The 20,124-nt window shown below is 28.0% G+C and overlaps 1 protein-coding gene across 2 annotated transcripts; it reads left to right on the forward strand.

Moving 5' to 3' along the window:
* The first annotated feature begins 4,035 nt into the window (after positions 1–4,035).
* LOC132951140 (uncharacterized) lies at positions 4,036–17,255 on the forward strand. Of its 2 annotated transcripts, XM_061022871.1 has the most exons (6): positions 4,036–4,184; positions 12,709–12,909; positions 14,535–14,612; positions 14,838–15,036; positions 15,248–15,676; positions 15,740–17,255. In XM_061022871.1, exons 3-6 carry the CDS (start codon positions 14,548–14,550, stop codon positions 16,046–16,048), a joined length of 1,002 nt encoding a protein of 333 aa, XP_060878854.1. In that variant the 5' UTR covers positions 4,036–4,184; positions 12,709–12,909; positions 14,535–14,547; the 3' UTR covers positions 16,049–17,255. The 2 variants fall into 2 exon arrangements, with proteins under 2 accessions (XP_060878854.1, XP_060878855.1); XM_061022872.1 differs by lacking the exon at positions 12,709–12,909.
* The last annotated feature ends 2,869 nt before the right edge of the window (positions 17,256–20,124 follow it).

Consider the following 20,124-nt stretch of genomic DNA (forward strand, 5'->3'; position numbering starts at 1 on the left):
AAAACTCGAGAAATAATATCATGTCGATCTGTTGCTTGTTGTTTTAAAAATAAAGATGATTGAATTTCCTGCCATTGTGGATTGCAGGTCATCGTGATAATCATATCAGGGCGACCAAAATTTCGTACATAAACAACTTATAAAATATATTTGCAAAAAATTTGGTTCGTTAGGATTTTCAGGCAATAGAGATACAGCTAAATGATAAACCTGACCTTGTATGCTTTAAAATTAGACATAAACTTCGCATGCCTGATTTCATTGGCACCAAAAGACGTCATTTGAAAAGCGGAGTTGTAAACACGTATTAATTCAAGAAAATGCTTGGAATCAGGGTGTGAACAATTCAAAAGACTTTTTAATGGTTCAGGTGGATCAGAAATTTGTGGCACTTTACCCCATATACAGCAAAGAACTGGAGGTTCTTTTGACCATTTCAATGCATACAGTATCTGCGCTTAATACTCATATTTCCTATAGAAACGTTGGGACTATTTTTATAATCGATCAATTAGTCGTAATGAAAATCAGACATTAATCGGTTGCGCCATGAAGCAAGTAGTTGTTAATAGTAAGATACATATTGATGTAACCCTGAAAACCCGCGGGCTGCACAATCCGCAAATCAAAATGCATTAACATTTCAGTTATCTATTAATTAAAATAAACGTGTAAATTGTACATCTATATATATATATATAATTCTGTGGCCCACGGGTCTACAATTTATACTCAAATGTTAATTAACTTAGACAAATTCTATTGCGATAGGGACCTTCTTCGTGATATAATCTTTCATTAAAAAAAAAATAAATTAAGACAATCGATCGAGTAGTTTCCGAGAACATTAGCATCAAAGGTTTTAATTTTCGGTTTTATATATTAAGATAACTTTTTATTTTTCTTAGTTTTTTAGAACAACTGATAATACAATAAATAATTTAATAATGTTAATGTATATTAATTGAATAAGTAAATAATATAATAAATTAAGTGATATTTTGCTATTTTAAAGTTGTATTTTTTCTCGATTTTTGCTTCTTTATAATACATTTACATGATCACCTTCTTTTTCCAAAAATTCACAAAATTCCTGACATGACAAACCGTATTAGACATTTTTCATAATGTCTGCTTCAATAACTTATACAATAAGTCGATTTCTTTCATCAGTCCATAAGTTTTTCATTACCGAAAAAATACGTTCCACAAATGCATTTATTGGCGGAACAGCAAAAATAATATTTTATGATTTTCAATAAATTAGGAACATCCATTTTTATTAAAACTTTAGACCATTTTTGGGATAATTACAAAGTTTTTTGTTTATTTTCGGAATCAACTGTAGGTAAAATATCGTTTAAAGCAACTATTTCTGAAAATAACTTATCGCCATTTATTTAAATTTCTTTGTTTTTACAAAAAATTAACAGATTATTTATATCGATTGGATTTTATACGTTAAACATCGTGACTTGTTCGTTAAACAAATACCGGAATACGGACTGTAATCAAGATAGTCTATAATTCTTGAATATACAATCAATGCGTCTTTTTTACATTTATATTTTTCAGATTGTTTAAGATTAATGTAGCCTTGATTAGTTTTAAAACCAAAAAATATTACCATTATTTATTGATATATGTTTAGTAGGTATATACTTGTTTATTAAGTTACTCAGATAAGGAATATTGTTGTTTATTGTACACCTATATCATATAAAAGTTAATACCAACTTGTCGCTGTCGCATAAATACATCGAGGGACTTAAGAAAAATCTGGACATTTGGCGTCCAGAAAATCTGAACTATGGGTCCTTAATTTTTTTTTGCAAATTATTTTATAATTAAACATTTATAAAATACCTACCTATTGAATTTTTATAGCTAAGTATTGAATATTTATAACAAAGTTTCTCATAAGTAGTTTATACTCTAACCAAAAAATCTACAATAATATATAGGTGAACACAGTTTTTTTATAGATATTTTAAGTTTGAATTTGAACAAAATTAGATATTTAAACAAATAAAAATAACAATTTTAGTTATGTTGTTGTAATTTAAAAATATTATTCATGCTTGAAACTTTTAAAGCATATTATTATATTTTATACACATTACACACAATGCAATGAAATTTTCAAATGCAACATTTTCGGGGAAAAATTAAATGTTCAAATAACTAATGTATTACTAATAGTAAAATTAATTACTTTAATAGTAATATAAATATATCATATTATATTAAAATATAGGTACTTAGTAATATGTAAGCTGTCTTCACTCAGAACCGTTTTTCGTACCTATACAATGATATAATATGATTGAATTTGAATTTAACACATACATTACAGTGACCCACACGACACCTAATGTACAGTAGAGCGGTACCCACTGCCTACCTTTTTTTAATTGCTAATATAGTGTAATCATTAGATTTGATATAACCATCAACATTTACAAACTTTAAACAATATTGTCGGTGTCGTTGTCGTGCAGAATATGGCTGAGTGTGAAGGAGCTCTGTTTTTAACGACACTGATATATCTAATCATGATCTGTCTCTAGCGTCCCTATATACGATGTTGGCTCCTTTGATAATATGGTCGGCGCGTAGACCGCAGGTGTCCTTCGGGTGTAGCTGCTCGGAAAGTAGTAGTTTTCGAGAAGATGAAACTGTCGCCTTATATGCTAATTATGTAATGTTCGCTAATTTTGAATAAGTAGTTTGCCAAAATGTAAAATTAACTGATTTGCCAAAATGCTACCTTATATGGATGGAATTATAGTTAATACATTGTGCCAGGTTTATGGACTATAGGCCATTACAAGGCTAACCACTGTGGCTCGATTAACATATTATATATTAATACGTAGGTAGAGTCTATTTGCTCTTTACAGTATATTGCAAAATAATTTGTTTAGGTATTAATATACCTTATACATTATACAATATACACGTGTCCAAATCTTATTGATCAGTTATATTTTTGGAACAATTCTTCTCAAGTCAAGTTTGATCTTGCTCAAACCAAAGTCACAACGATGTCGCAGTATTCATCTTAAAGTCAGGGGCGCCATTTGGAGGGGGGGAAGGAGGGTATACTTTGGCTCCCCTATTTTTTTCTGTGTCTTATTGGCCTGGATAAAAATTTAGAATGCGCTGACGGCCGTCCCGAGCCCAATTTCTCGATCGTGCATGACGGTCGCCGATCAAAACTGTCCAACAAGTATACACCAATTTCAAATAAATTGTACGTAATTATGTTTATTATAGTGGTGCTAATTGGAACTGGCTGTATATTATAGTTCACAACGGATATGCGGCACATGCACGCACGTCGCGTACCGGTGGTTGTTGGTGGGGGTATCCAGTATAAACAATATCTGTATTAACTATTTTTTAAAAAGTGGCCTGACAAAAAAAAAATTGGCCTGCTTTAATTTTGGCACCCCTATTATAAAACTCAAATGGCGCCCCTGCTTAAAGTCCATATGCATACCATACTTTTAGTTTTGAAAGCATATGCTAATAAAATTTGATTTGATGTATTAGTCATCCATCTGGAAAAGTAGTGACATCTATGATGGATTTTGCACATTTTAGTCTATCCTAGTTTAGTTATTGTCAATGCTCAATGCTCATAGACCATAATCATCTTCGTTATGTACTATCAGTACCTACTCACAATGATCAATGCTGTCTTTGTACGTTTTCGATTAAAAATAGTTTCAAAGCGTTTTTATCAAATAATAAATCATAAAATATATTATAAATTATCCGTTGACCGTTGAACAATAATGTTTAGAGTTTAGACGCGTTACGTACACCAATTGGCAATTATTGAAAAGTTTAATTTATAGAGGTATAAAATATAAAATAATACTGTACAAATATTTTAAAAAAGCGCGTCAAATGATTTAATAACCACCATATTATCACAATAATCCGTTTGGATCGTGACGGTCAACATCAAATTTTGGTGTCGCGGTCTCGCGGACTATAATATATATCACAGACTGCACAACAGAATAGACAGTAATAGTACGTTTGAAACCTGTTGTGATACATATATCTCGGATTACAAGTTGAGTGAAAATAAGCAATTGAAGGAACGAACTTTTCACGCATCAGATGTACCTACGAATCGAATATGTAACGTTACAGTAATCGTTATATTGGTAAGAAACTTGATTTAATTATTTCCCAAAAAAATGTATCAGTCAATCAGCTGCTATTTTTAAAAATATTTTAGAAGAAAAAATAATTATTTCTACACTTAATTTAAAAGACGTTGGCAGTTTATTTACGAAGCCTAGTTAACTAATAAAAAAATAACTTAAAGAACAATTTTCTTCAAATAGATACATTTCGTTCAATGTGCGTTTACTTTTATAAACTCCAACAAATAACGCTTAAGAACTACTCACGGACCTGAAACTTTTCATGAACATTTTAATCCACAATATATATCCACACCCGAAAAAACAGCACATAGAGTACATAATGTGAAGTGTTAGGATTAACATGCAGATAGAATAAATAAATTTTAATAAATTGTATGAAAAACACCAATTTGTAAATATTAATTTAATTAGAGATTTTCGTAGGTATACTTAATATCAAATAATAATATTATGTAACTATAATAATTGAATGCTCACAATGAATAAATTGAATTAATTAAATGTTTTTAAAATAACAAGAATTCGATATCAAGTAAACAAATCGAATCTTAGATTTAAAAAGAAAATTTTTTATGAATTCTCAACTCAAAATAATTTGCTCAATTTCGTGATTTTTCCGTATTTTGTCAAGATTTGAACTTTAAATGCTTTTAAATAAAAATTGTGACTAAGGATTTTTAATTTTTTTCATCTGCCTTTGAAACAATAACCTAGGAGCCTTCTATTAAATTTTCAAGCTTTTTTAACTGAAAATGTCCGTAAACAGCTCAAAATAAGTCAAAATATTTGGAAAATATTATGGTGTATAGAAAGTGCTAATATAAACATTCAGTCAAAATTGCATGTACCTTATGTTTGTTTTAGAGTTGCACTAAAAACCAAAATCGATTTTCTCGAAAATAGATTTTGCGTAAAAATTCCTTTTTTCCTTAATTTTTCTTTTGTTTTTCACGTCGCGTTTGAAAATTACTGAGCAATTTTCACTTTTGACCCCCCCCCCCCCCCACCCCACCCCAAAGTACCAACTAGATTCACTTTCCTATGTGAAAAGTTACTGTGGAAGAAAATCCAAGCACTTTTACTGTCCTAAAAGGTGATGACAGACACGAAAATAAAAAAAAAAACACACATCATTGTAAAATCAATACATTCATCGCTTCGCTCAGCCTCTAAAAATATATAAATATAAATATTTTACGAATTGGTTCACGTTACAAAACTTATTGCACAAATTAAAAAATAAAATATAAAATGAAAAAAAAAATTACGAATATAATACAAATTCAACGCATTCAAATAGTTATAACTTTGGTTAAAAATTTTTTTGTAGACATCAGAATCTATATTCTAATTCAGTAGAATACAGTGATAAACACGTGTAAAAAAAAATTTGAGCTTTTCAAATTTAAAAATGCTCAATTAAGACCGCCTAATATTCATTCTCGGACCACTGTGCGCCGTATTTTACACAAAACGTACGGCAATCTTTCTAAGCAAACGGTGGTTAGGGCGTTTTTGCTAAGCACCGATTATATTTTATTACTATTGCGGCAATATTGTTTTCTTATGAACATAAAATTCTGGATAAATAATCATAGTTACGGCATTTTTGTTTAGGTAAAACCTGTAAAACTAATATTAAACGTAATACAGTATTATCTCATTTTTTTTTCGATTTACGGCGTTTTTTCTTAGGACGGCAGTATACCAAACAGGTTGTAATGCCTATTTGTTCTGAACCGCAAAAAAATATTAGGACTATAGCCCCACCAACAAGGCGGTAACGCTCTGCTGTACATTAGGTGTCTATAGATCCACTGTAATGGATGTGTTAAATTAGAATTCAATGGTATAAAGTATTACTAATCATTGTATACCAAAAACGTTTCTGAGCGAAGACGGTCTGTCAGCCAGAAGTCATATTACTAAGTATATTTTATGATACTATTATGTGATTAAAGTAATTTATTTTACTATTAGGCATTAGTACTACAGAAGGTTAAATTCATTTTAGACGAAAAAAATGTCATTATGTGTATAAAAGATAATAATATACCTAGATAAATGTCAAGTACCCAGGAATAATATTTCTAAATTACGACACAACAATTAAAATCATTAATCCTTGTTTAAATATCTAAATTTGTCTAAATTTTAACTTTATATCTCTATAAAAAAACTGCGTTTATATATTTTTTTATTTTTTAGTTACAGTATGAACCACTTACGTGAAACCTTGTTTTACATTTTGAATTCTTACCTATACAATTTAAACATACATTTTTAACTACAAAATAATTTTGTGATTTTTCAATTTGATACATTTTGTCAACATTTGAACTCTAATGCTTATGAAAGAAATCGTGCCTCTGTATTTTTAATATTTTTAAACTGTTATTGTAACAATATGTAAGGAGCCAATTGAATTATGAGGATTGAATTTTCAAGCTTTTTAACCTAACGAATAACATTTTATAGACATTCATAGAAAAAAAACAAAAAAATTGTTAACTAAACAATGTCTGTAAACAGCTCAAAACGTGTCCAAACATTCAGTGCAAGTATATAGTGTTTTTTTGTGTTTGAATTACAACAAAATAAGAGATTCGTTCTATAAGAAATCCATTGAATATTGAATTTCGAAGAAATTTTAAAACAAACGTCCATGTAAAGTTAATCTGACAATGTACGTAAACAACTCAAAAAGAGTCGAAGCGATATTCATCAAATGTTGTAAAAATATGAATTTCAAACGCTCATAAAAATTTAATTTGACTTTCTTGTAGACATTTTTTTTTTTTGATATAGGTAGACAAACTTATGGATAATCTTGTATTACATTTTAAAATCTTAGATTGAAAAAGAAAAATTTTTATGAATTCTCAACTCAAAATAATTTGCTAATTTTCGTGATTTTTTCGTATTTTGTCAATATTTGAACTTTAAATGCTTATAAATAAAAACTGTGACTAAGGATTTTTAATATTTTTCAAATGTCATTGTAATAATATAGTAGAAGCCTTGTATTAAATTTTCAAGCTATTTTACTCAACAAATAAAATTTTATTGATATTTGTAGAAAATAAAACTAAAAAAAATGGAAACTGAAAATGTTCCGTAAACAGCTCAAAATAAGTCAAAATATTTGGAAAATGTCATGGTGTATAGAAAATGCTAGTATAAACATTCGGTCAAAATTTCATGTACTTACGGTCATTTGTTTTAGAGTTACACCAAAAACCAAAATCGATTTTCTCGAAAACAGATTTTGCGTAAAAATTCCCGGTTTTCCTTAATTTTTCTTTTGTTTTTCATGTCGCTTTTGAAAACTACTAGGAAATTTAATTTTGATCCCCAACGTACCATCTTGATTCACTTTCCTATCAGAAAAGATACTGTTGAAGAAAATCCAAGCACTTTTACTGTCCTAAAAGGTGATGACAGACACAAAAAAAAATTTTAAAAAACACACATCATTGTAAAATCAATACATTCATCGCTTCGCTCAGAATCTAAAATAATAAACTTTGTTTGCCAACAATTTTGTTTGTTTTTTTTTTTTGAGAGAGAGTGTCATTAATCATTAGATTAAACTACTTGAGTGTTTAAAAAGGTAGCTATAAGAAAAAAATTATTTAGCTCTTGTAAATTAAACCTACATCAATTATTTTAATTAAAAGTATTAATGCAGATTTTACAAAACTTTAGAGAGCCATAGTTAATAAACTAGCGAACCAAAATTGATGATTTGACTATCAAAATGTTCAGAAAAAAAACTTTACCAGAATCCGTTAATAATATAGTAGTTGCCATTTGAAAAAATAAAGTTGATTTTGATATTGGTACACCTGCGTGTTTAAAAATTTTGAAATTATTATAAAAAAAATTACGCAGAAATTACACTATGTCTAAGCAGGAATGTCCCCCGCAAAGGAAATCGATTTTACCGTATTACACGCATTACTGCAGGGAGATTATACAGTCGTTGTCCACCAATTTGTCACTCACACAAAATACCTATTTATCGTATTGCACTCTACAGCAAGGTTTCACTATTTATGTACACCAATTCGGCACTTGGGCAAATGGTTTACCGTATTTTAAAATTACACGGAGATTACAAAATTAAAATTATTACTATACAATTACAATATGTATCATATGAATCAATTTATTGCACTGCAATATTTCTTACAGATCTTGGATGGCATTGCATCATTATTTAATATAATCAATATTACATAGATATATTATGACATTAAGTCAAAACTCATAAGTTATAACTATTGTATATGATTTTACTATAAAATATCGTAAAATAATTTTTCTGTAATGTTGTAATAAATAATAATTATGATACATTGCGACATTTGTAAGATATTTGTTTATAATATTGAATAAATATGATTTTATAATATTGTTGAGGTATTTAGTGGTAACAGACGTGGTAATGCTATTTGAATGTCAGAAAATACAAGAATTATCTGCATTAACAATCACATGCGATTAATTATTGCTGCAAACCCTATGTGAAAAATATTTTCTCATAGACATTACATAACAATATGTATGATATATTAAAAAAACAAATTTAGTGATAATATTACGAGTTGTAGTGAAATATTACATACTTAAGTAGTCTTACATATAAAATCAATATTATATTGCACAGAGTGCACTCTTGAAATTGGTTTAGCGCCTCACTCAAAAATATTTACCTACCGCACGTATACCTACACCCAATTTTTTTTTATCTTGTGTAAACTTTTTCCCTAAACCTTTAAAGAAAAATTTAAATAATTATTTCAAGTAAAAGAACATTAAATTGTAAAAATAATCATTTTATTTTATTTATTTATACCTTTCTATGATTGGTAAGTAAATTAATTAAATTTTATTTACACAAGACAGAAACAATGTTTGTGTATACCAACTGTAAATATTTTGTGTAAATGGCAAATTGGTGGAAAAATATTATAAAATCTTCCAGTAAAGTGCAATACGATAAATATTTTTGTACGAGTACGACGCACAAATTGGTGGACAACGATTGAAGTATAACCTCCCTGTAGTGTATAATACGGAATCTAACACCAATGTCCTTTGAGCGGGACATTCCTCCGGTGAAAAAAAAAACAATAGCTGTTAACATACAAATACATATTATGCTGTAGCTAGGTATACAGCATGCATTGTAAATTAATTGGCAAGCGGAAAAACGACAATCTTTTGAGATGTAGATTAGGTTAGGACCATGAAATCGTGTTATTTTTTTTTTTTTAATATTTAATATAAATATACTATATTTGTACTATTGTAATCATTTAAATTAATATTTTTGTATAATACAGATCAAGATTGTGGCAAATGGCAATAACGCAGAATTGTTATACTCAATTGTAAACGTTTTATTTTGTATTTCTAGGTATACAGGTAGTATATCCCAAGGCTGGGCATTGACGAGTTAAAAAGTTAATTTAATTTTAACTTTTTAACTTAACTAGTTACTTTTGGCTTTTCATTAACTTAACTGTTAACTTACTAAATTTCTTTCCTAATTAACGTGAAATTAATGAGTTAATATTTCTTTTTAAGAAGTAAGTTAAGTTAATTTATTTTGTTTTAAATTTTATTATATTTCACTATTTCAGTCTATTTCGTTTTCATGTTAAAAAAATGTATCGTAAATTGTTTGAAGTTAAAAATTAAAATCATTCGAATCTAACTAATATGAAAATAATGTATGAAGTATAAACACTATATCCTATAGTTTAGTTTTGGGTTGGAAAAAATTAAGTACGTTAGCGTTTTATAAACAAATTAATTTTTTTTTAACTTAATAAAAAGTTAACAAAAAGTGTGTATTAACTTTTAACTTAACTGAGTTAACCTATAGTTAAATTAACTTTTAACTTTTAACTTTTTGTTATTGGTGCATATTAACTTAACTTAACTGAGTTAAAAAAAAATCATTAACTAGCCCAGTAGTATATCCTTTAATGCGTCCACAAGTTTACTCAAACGTGTCGTAAAAAAAGTGTTTGGTTTAAAACTTAACGTTTATAACTGTCATATAAAACTGATATGTATTGCTTTATTTCGAGATTAATTTATTAATCGACAACATTGTCGATAAAGATGGGCTTGGCTCACGGCTCGGTATCATAATAATTTGTGTAATAATAGGTACCTGAAAATAATAAATTAAAACATTTTGATTTGATAATCTTATAAATTAATATTCTATATCTCAATCGTGCGTTACCGATACCAATATTAGTTATTACCAATCCAAAAGGAAATCGCTTCACTATTGTGGCGACATTACATCTTTTCTTACCTACCGGCTACTTAGTATAGACTTATTACTTTTACGAGGTATGCTTAGAATACTTAAATATTCTTCATCTTTGATGTTCATGTGGTAATTTTTTTTATGTTCGTCAGTTGATATTTTATAAATATTTATATTTATTTACATTTAACTATTTAAGTATATAATTTATTTTAGATATATTGACCGATAATTATTAAAAATATTGCTCTTAAATAATATATAAATAATTTAAAGTGTACCTACAAAAATTAATTAATTAGTATACCTATACAGGCAGTAAGTCAGAATAGTATAATAAAACAGCTAAGCCCTTGATTTGTTTTTATAAATGATTTTATATATTAAGCAATGTATTACACGGAAATTATATGTACTTAAATATATATGTCATAACAATTTATTGTTTTAAATTTCTGATGTATACTATGAGATTTGTGTTTGTCGACTTTTTGGGCGTTTGGATGTATATATAGCTCAAATCACAAACAATTAATTATGAGTAGGTAATGACAGGGCAGCATGGAGAGGCGTGTTGGTTGCTGCTAATGTTCTGAATCACAGTAATTAACATATTTTCCTCTATTAAGGCATAAAAGAAGAAGCAAGATATTATACTATACGAGAATGTGAATTGCCACAATTTAAAAATGTATGTAGGTAGGTAATTGTCTGGTATTAAATATAAAATATAGAAAATACCGTCGTAACTTTAAGTTTGATAATAGTACAACAAGTCAATTCGCTATAATATTAACACTATAACAACACTGCAAAATTGAAACTGCAGGTGTAACGTTCTCTTATCAGAAAATTGAATTCAAGCTTTATTGTATAGTTAAATATTTATCATACATCATATAAGTATCTAGTTCTGAAAATATCGACAATTTTATTTTGATCAATATTATTGAAATTGATGTGAGAGTAATTTTTGCGATTAAAGCCAGGTTCACAGCTACATCGTACTCTGTATGACGTGTATAAAGTCGAGCTTGGCTAAACGATAAAAGCCAGACGACACGACAGACCTGTTAACCCGACTTTATACCTATACTCACCTTGCATTCAATAATGAAAAATACAAAACGCACCTACTTTTATTTCGTATACTACTTACCCGATCTGTCCTAATGTATAAACAATAAAGTATAAAAGAAAAATATATCGAGATAATATACAATTTACGCCCAAAATAATTAAGAAAATATTACGCCAGCGGATGAAACCCCTGTAGAATACAGCATTTGTTGGCTGATTAATTTGTTAACAAAAAATGCCATAAATAATAGATCAAAAAGAGGATCATTCAAATAGAAAAGTCCACGCGTATGCCGGTCATCGTGATTCGAAGGTATAACCCGTATGAACTCCGTGCAGCGCGATCCATACGCCGATATAGTTAAGTCAGGATCTCGTCTAAATTAAAGTTGTGATGTCGTATAGACCGACCATCAAATCAAACGGACGTTTCAAACAAGCTGACACTAAAATCTAAAAACTGGAATAAACAACATTTTTTACAGAACAGTTGGCTGATATCCAATCACAAAAATAGTGATGAATGCTTTGGATGGAAACCGTGTGGAATTAATTACAGCATTGAGGAAACATGCTAGGGTATTTAGTTAGGTATTTGTGAAAACCGTATAATAATGTAGCAACTTATTATGGTTCATTGATATTTTGCAACGAGATGAGGTTGCATGAGACACGACGAACACTATTCGGTCTATTCGGACACCGGAATTGAGTCTATCGCAATACTCACACTGCAATAGAAGTTATTGCATGACGATGGCGTCGATAAACATACATTGTTGAGGTTTATAATATATATAATAAAACTGATGATTCTATTATAAAAAAAAATTACTATTTCAAAAACTATTAATTAATGTTATAGAAAATACTTTTTTTACATAACTGTATAGGCACATACATATATAGTTAAGTTTTTTACATTTTTGAATGACTACATACATTTTAATTGGACATATTTATAATTATCTTATGGTAGGTACCCATCATTGTTGTATACCGATAGAAATAAATGTCCCATTAATGACACATGCATAAATTATGTTATATTATATATTATATCAATAATTGCACATTACACAATTTTAAATTAATGATATATTATATACATTATATTATTTATTACCTAATATAATACATTAGGTCATTGTTCCTGGTTATCATCAGTAATTCAAATTTGATCTTGAATTTAATCAATATTAAACCACGAAACGGCGCAATTAACTCGTCCTAAAAGGAAGGTGTTGTCAACTAAATCGAACATAAGAAAAACGTGTATCAGACTTCGGTACAGACACCCGGAGCCAGGTCAGCTTCAGTGTGAAATAAAAAACTAAAAAGCGGGTAAGTGGATGTCGCTCTGCTGTACAGTAGGTTACAAGTGAGTCACTGTAATAGATGGTATTAAATTTGAATTCAATGATATCATATCATTGTATACGAAAGAACGATTCTGAGCGGAGACGGTTTGTCAGTCTAGGATATTTTATATTAATATTATATTTGTATTGTTATTACTTATTAGTTATTAATTATTTTTAATACGGTAGCCGGAAAACCGGTAAGTTGAATTGATATTAAAAAAATACAAAAAAATAACTAAAAATAACTAAAAGTTAATCGTGGTTATTTAATATGTAATTTCATCCAAATTTAAACTTAAAATGCTTATAAAAATATTGTGCCTGTGTATTTTAATATTTTTCAACTGCTATTGTAGCAATATATTATCAAGAGCATTGTATTAAATTGTCACGCTTTTTGACCCAAAAAAATTTATTGACATTTATAGAAAAAAAACAAAAAAAATTAAAAATTGAAAATGTACTTATATAGTTCAAGAGCCAACATTTATCAAGTATAGAAATTGATAAAATAAACATAATATGATATAAATTGCAAGTTTTTAATTACATTCGTTTTTGATTTACAACAAAATAAGAAAATTGCTAAATAAGAAATCGAGTGAATGTAAATCGAATGTAAAAATTTGAACTTCAAACGCTCATGGCTCATAAAAATATAATTTAACTTTCCGGTAGACATTTTTTGATAAAGGTAGATAAACTTATGAGGAATCTTGTATATATTATTATAAATTATATTACATATTTTAATATTATGTAAATGGTGAACTCAACATTCCCAGTATAGGTACAACTAATACAAGCTAATACAGTAATACCATTGATTATTATTTGTTTATTATCATATTTGTATATACTTTATAAGTTTCAAGTACCCAAGTACTCATTTTAGATTCTGAGCGAAGCGATGAATGTATTGATTTTACAATGATGTGTGTTTTTTAAAATTTTTTTTTGTGTCTGTCATCACCTTTTAGGACAGTAAAAGTGCTTGGATTTTCTTCAACAGTATAACTTTTAAGACTGTAACTGATAGGAAAGTGAATCTAGTTGGTACTTTGGGGGGTCAAAAGTAAACATTTCCCAATAGTTTTCAAACGCGGCGTGAAAAACAAAAGAAAAATTAAGGAAAAACGGGAATTTTTACGCAAAATCTGTTTTCGAGAAAATCGATTTTGGTTTTTGATACAACCCTAAAACAAATGAGGTACATGCAATTTTGACTGAATGTTTATATTAGCATTTTCTATACACCATAAAATTTTGAAAATATTTTGACTCTTTTTGAGCTGTTTACGAACATTGTTAGTTTTCAATTTTTTTAGTTTTTTTTTCTATAAATTTCAATAAAATTTTATTTGTTGGGTAAAATAGTGTGAAAATTTAATATAAGGCTCCCGATATATCGTTCTAATGGCAGTTGAAAAATATTAAAAATACATAGGCACAATTTTTTTTCATAAGCATTTAAAGTTAAACCTAACCTAACCTTTTGACAACATTTATCAAATTTATAATTTATTAATTATTTTGTAGTTAAAAATGTATAAAATAGGCTCTACACTCTTTGATTTTAACAAGTAATTCGTTTTAATTTTTTAGTTGAAATATTACAATGACGGAAAAAACAATATTTATAATTTCACTTGGATTAATTTTGATGACAATATTATTAAAAAGGTAAAATAACTTTCCATAAAGTTTAAATTAAAAAATATAATTTAAGAGCATTTAAAACATTGTTTTTAAAATAAATATAACAGTATAATAGTGGCATACCTGTGAAACATTTTTGGGAGGGGGGATGCTTCAGGCTTCTGATGCCCTCCCAAAGGTATGTCACTATGATTTTCTGCGTATTTTAACTATACAAATGTATAAATATAATTTAAATGATTCTACTAGAGTGCAAAGTGATAAGCTTGTGATTGACACGGATGGTGGTGCTGATGATGCAATGGCAATTTTACTTACATTATCGGTGTTTGCCAACAACAACACGGAATTCGATATTGTGGCAATAACTTGCACCTATGGTAATACCAATTTGAGCAACGTCGAAAAAAATGTGCTCAAGACACTGACAATCGCAAATGAATCAAAAGTAACTATAATTCAGTGTTGGGAATAGGTAACTAATGATTTATATCTAGATGAAAATTAATGTATCACATTTGATCTAGATAAGATAAAATATAATACATTTGTATGTAGATTCGCAACACATATAGTACCTATATGTATATAACAAGAAAAACAATTTTTTTTTATTGACATACATTTTAAACTTTTAGTGATTTATATTTATTTTATAGATTCCAGTTTACTCTGGTGCATTCAAACCTCTGACCGGGAATCATACATCGGATAATTTTTTTGGTAATGATGGATTTGGTGATTTTAAATTCAATCAAGAAATTATTGGTAATATTGATAGATCAAAACATGCAGCAGTTGCATTAGTTGGTTTAGCTAATAAATATCCTGGTGAATTGAGTATACTTATACTTGGACCAACTACAAATGTCGCACTTGCAATATCATTAGATCCAAAATTTGTTTATAAAATCAAGCGATTTTATGTCATTGGTGGTAGTGTTAATGGTATTGGGAATAGAAGTCCAGGTGTTGAATTTAATTTTGGAGCGGATCCAGAGAGTAATTTTATACTTTTTAATTCAACTCGAAGAGAAGTTAGTTTATTACTACCCTGGGAGACAATTTTATCAACTAATATATCATCGGTAAAATATGCAAGTTAAAAATTACTTTAAATAATTGAACAATTACTTATTTTGTTGTTTTAGTCCTGGAGAAAAAATGTGCTTGGTCGTGTTGATTCAACATTTATAAAGTTTTTAAATAAAGCAGAATCAAAAATAAAAGAATTACCAAATTGGGAACCTAGTGACTCTTTAATTGCAGCTGCAATGTTGTGTCCGAAACTAATTCAAAAATCAGTTGTTTTAAATCTGACACCAGTTATAGATGGTCAAGCACGTGGCGGAACACTGGTTGATTATATGCAACAAACTCATAAACCAAATAATGTTGAAATTATTCAAGAAATTGATGTTGAAGAGTTTCAAAAAATTCTATTATCATATTTGTCATAAATTTAAAATTTAAAAAATACTATGTTATAATTTTTGATAAGCCTGAAGAATTATCAAATATGGATCAACTGAAATACCAAAAAATTATAAATATAAATAACTTTGAATATTTATAATTAAAATTAAAATGTGTCTATACAAATAAGAAATAACGAGCGGTATCTTTTAATAATCTTGTAAATAATCAGCTCCAACTCCTCCATATTTTTTAAGATTTTTAAAATTAGTAAAATGTTATTTTATCGTCAAGTTTTGTTTATATGAATTAATATCTTCTTACTTGGCATAATATGAAAAACTCTGATAATGAACTGCATAGTATGGCCACACTTAGACCAGATCATGTCCTTTTTTAGTCTAGATTAGTGCTTATTCTCAATTTTTGTAGCACCATATGACTCAAATTGTCAGACGGTTTGTCAGCCTATGATATTACTAAGTATATTTTATGATATTATTGTGAATAAAGTAATTTATAACCTTTTTACATGGAATACCTTGTTATAAATTTTCAATTCTTAGCCATAAAAGTTAAACATTTTATAAATTTTTAACTACAAAATAATTATTACATTTTAAATTTTATAAATTTTGTCAAAATTCGAACTTTAAATGCTTATAAAAAAAAATTGTGCCTATGTAGTATTTTTAATTTTTTTCAACTGTTATTGTAACAATATAGGAGCCTTGCATTAAAGTTTCACGCTTTTTTACCCAACAAATAAAATTTTATTGATATTTATAGAAAAAAAAACTAAAAAAATTTTAAATTGAAATTGTCCGCTAACAGCTCAAAACGAGTCAAAATATTTTAAAAACTTTATGGTGTATAGAAAATGAAAATATAAACATTCAGTGAAATTTTCATGTATTTACAGTTATTCGTTTTTGAATTACAACAAAATAAAAAAATTGCCACATGAGAAATCTAGTGAATATCGAATGTTGTAAAAATATGAACTTCAAGCGAACGCTCATAAAAATTTTATTTGACTTTCTTGTAGACTTTTTTTTTGATAAAAATAGAAACCTAACCTAACCTAAACTTAGGAATAATCTTGTATTACATTTTCAAATCTTAGATTTAAAAAGAAAATATTGTATGAATATGTAACTTAAAATAATTCTTATGCTTAATTTATTTGATCCGTTTCGAGGTTAAGTATTGATTATTAACTCAAAGATTAAATTTGAATTACTGATTACAACCAGGAACATTGACCTAATAATGTATTACATTAGTATTTAATATAAATAATATAATATACATTATACATCATTAATTTAATCTAGTGTAATGTGTAATCAGTGATCAATCACTAATAAAAACCAGTAATCACACATTTTATTTATTGATAAATAATATTATTCATGTGTGCGAAGAAGATACGACTACGATACAGTAGCATTGATAATCTAACATAATACTTATTATAGTACCAGCGGATTGTTAAAGAGTAAAGACACTAGACTAATAAACTATATATAGAGGTAAGTACATAAATACATAATATATATTATGAACTAAATTAAATTTTATAAGGTTTTAGCAGTTTAGTTATTTAGTAATCATGAAAAGGTCCCTGCATTTATGCGGCTAGATATAATTATTATAATTTATCGGCGCCTGGTGGTCGTTAACTGTTTCCGAGGTATAGGTAAACACAAATGTACACGTCATGTAAACTGTGCCCAAGTTGTTATCAAGTGTAAAAGGCCCGAAATAACATTTTAAAAATTGATAGCTCTATAATTTTACAAAATCAAATAAACAATAATTACAAAATTAAAAATAATCTCTAATTTATAATTAGGTACGGCTATATAATATGATTATATGAATAATTAATAAAATAAAATAAAGATTTAAAAAATGTAATTATAATATATTTATTACCTACCGAAATGTTCTAATAATTGTTCATGCTTTAGATTCTGAGTGGAACGATGAATGTATTGATTTTACAATGATGTAAAATGATGATTTTTGTGTCTGTTATCAGTGGCTTATCACCTTTTAGGACAGTATAAAAGTGCTTGGATTTACTTCAACAATATCTTTTCTGAAAAGAAAATGAATCTAGTTAGTACTTTGAGGAGTCAAAAGTAAAAATTTCCAGTAGTTTTAAAAGCTACGGGATAAACAAAAGAAAAATTAAGAAAAAACGGGAATTTTTACGCAAAATCTGTTTTCGAGAAAATCGATTTTGGCTTTTGGTGCAACTCTATAACAAATGACCGTAGATATACATGCAATTTTGACTGAATGTTTATATTAGCATTTTCTATACACCATAACATTTTCCAAATATTTTGACTTATTTTGAACTGTTTATAGACATTTTCAGTTAAAAAAACTTGAAATTTAATAGAAGGCTCCTAGGTTATTGTTTCAAAGGCAGATGAAAAAAATTAAAAATCCTTATTCACAGTTTTTATTTATAAGCATTTAAAGTTCAAATATTGACAAAATACGGAAAATTCACGAAAATAAGCAAATTATTTTTAGTTGAGAATTCATAAAAAATTTTTTTTTAAATCTAAGATTTGAAAATTTAATTTAAGATCATTCCTGAGCTAGAAACTAGTTTATCTATCTTTATCAAAAAAAAAAAATGTCTTCAAGCAAATCAAATAACATTTTTATGAGCGTTTGAAGTTCATATTATTACAATACTGGATATTCACTCGATTTATCTCATGTAGTGATTTTGTTATTTTGTTGTAATTCAAAAACGAATAACTGCAAATACATGAACATTTTACGGAATGTTTATATTTTCATTTGCTACACCATAACATTTTGACTCGTTTTGAGCTCTTCATTGTCAGTTTTCAATTTTTTAGTTTTTTTTCAATAAATATCAATAAAATTGTATTTGTTGGGTAAAAAAGTGTGAAAATGTAATGCAAGGCTGCTGATATATTGTTACAATAAAAGTTGAAAAATATTAAAAATACATAAGCACATTTTTTTTTATAAGCATTTAAAGTTCAAATTCTGACAAAATTTATCACATTTAAAATTTAATAATTATTTTGTAGTTAAAAATTTATAAAATGTTCAACTTTTATAGATAAGGATTAAAATTGAACACCATCCATTACAGCGACTCACTTGTAACCTACTGTACAGCAAAGCAACATCCACTTACCCACTTTTTTTTTTGTATTTTTATATTTTATACATATTTTTTTTTTGTATTTGACAATGTGAATGTGCTGACTGAAATATTAGGTTAAATGAGCGAGGGGTCGTGACGATCCCTTAAGCCCCCCTTCTCCGCCCCTGTTTGTGGCAATAACTTGCACCTATGGTAACACCAATTTGAGCAGCGTCGAAAAAATGGGCCCAAGACTTAACAATCGCAAATGAATGAACAGTAACTATGACAAGAAACAAATTTCTACATAACAGCTCGGTCAAGAAATCTGCCATTTATAGAAAATGTTTGTATAAACATTTTTAGTGAAAATGTGTGTTTTATAGCACCCTGAGTCATTCCACCCCTGGCGTTTTTTGAAATATAAATGGTTTCTATTGTTTACAAATGTATTAAAATAATAATAATAAATTAATAATAGAAATTAGTAAGAATTAGTATTTTTTAGTAAGTGCCATTACTATCTTACAAACTGCGTTGTCGTGCCGCGGCGCCCGTACAGTCTTACGGCGTGGCGTGCACCGGCCGCTGGCGCAACATTATCCGAATTACGATCGCCGGGCAGGAGGACTTTCGTTAATTTGCATAAAGTACTGCTAGCAGTTCTGTCGCTCGCCGAGTCTTGGATAAGGTTTTAATGTATAAAATATCTTAGGAAAAATTATTGGTTTGCTGAAAATAATAAAATATAGCTAGAGTCCTAGAATATACGTCGCTGCTTTGAAACGGCTTAAGTGTCATAATATCGTCCAGCTCAGCAGTATGTGATGGGTAAAAGACAAAGGCCAAAATACATTATAGGTAGGTTATAAGGTGGTATAGTGTGATACACTTATACTAAGAACAACCCTCTCGACGGCAAATGTCCATTTTGAATTTTTTTACAAATTTCTTTAGGTTATTTTTTAAATT

The sequence above is a fragment of the Metopolophium dirhodum genome, chromosome 8, assembly GCF_019925205.1.
Source record: "Metopolophium dirhodum isolate CAU chromosome 8, ASM1992520v1, whole genome shotgun sequence".
In the NCBI taxonomy this organism is placed as follows: Eukaryota; Metazoa; Arthropoda; class Insecta; order Hemiptera; family Aphididae; genus Metopolophium; species Metopolophium dirhodum.

What these genes read in the sequence shown, in the direction of transcription:
- LOC132951140 (XM_061022871.1), top strand. Translation starts at nt 14,548, where the DNA reads ATGACGGAAAAAACAATATTTATAATTTCACTTGGATTAATTTTGATG. An exon ending in ATGACAATATTATTAAAAAG is followed by an intron (nt 14,613 to 14,837) that starts GTAAAATAACTT and finishes TGATTCTACTAG; the next exon opens with AGTGCAAAGTGATAAGCTTG. An exon ending in TATCAACTAATATATCATCG is followed by an intron (nt 15,677 to 15,739) that starts GTAAAATATGCA and finishes TTGTTGTTTTAG; the next exon opens with TCCTGGAGAAAAAATGTGCT.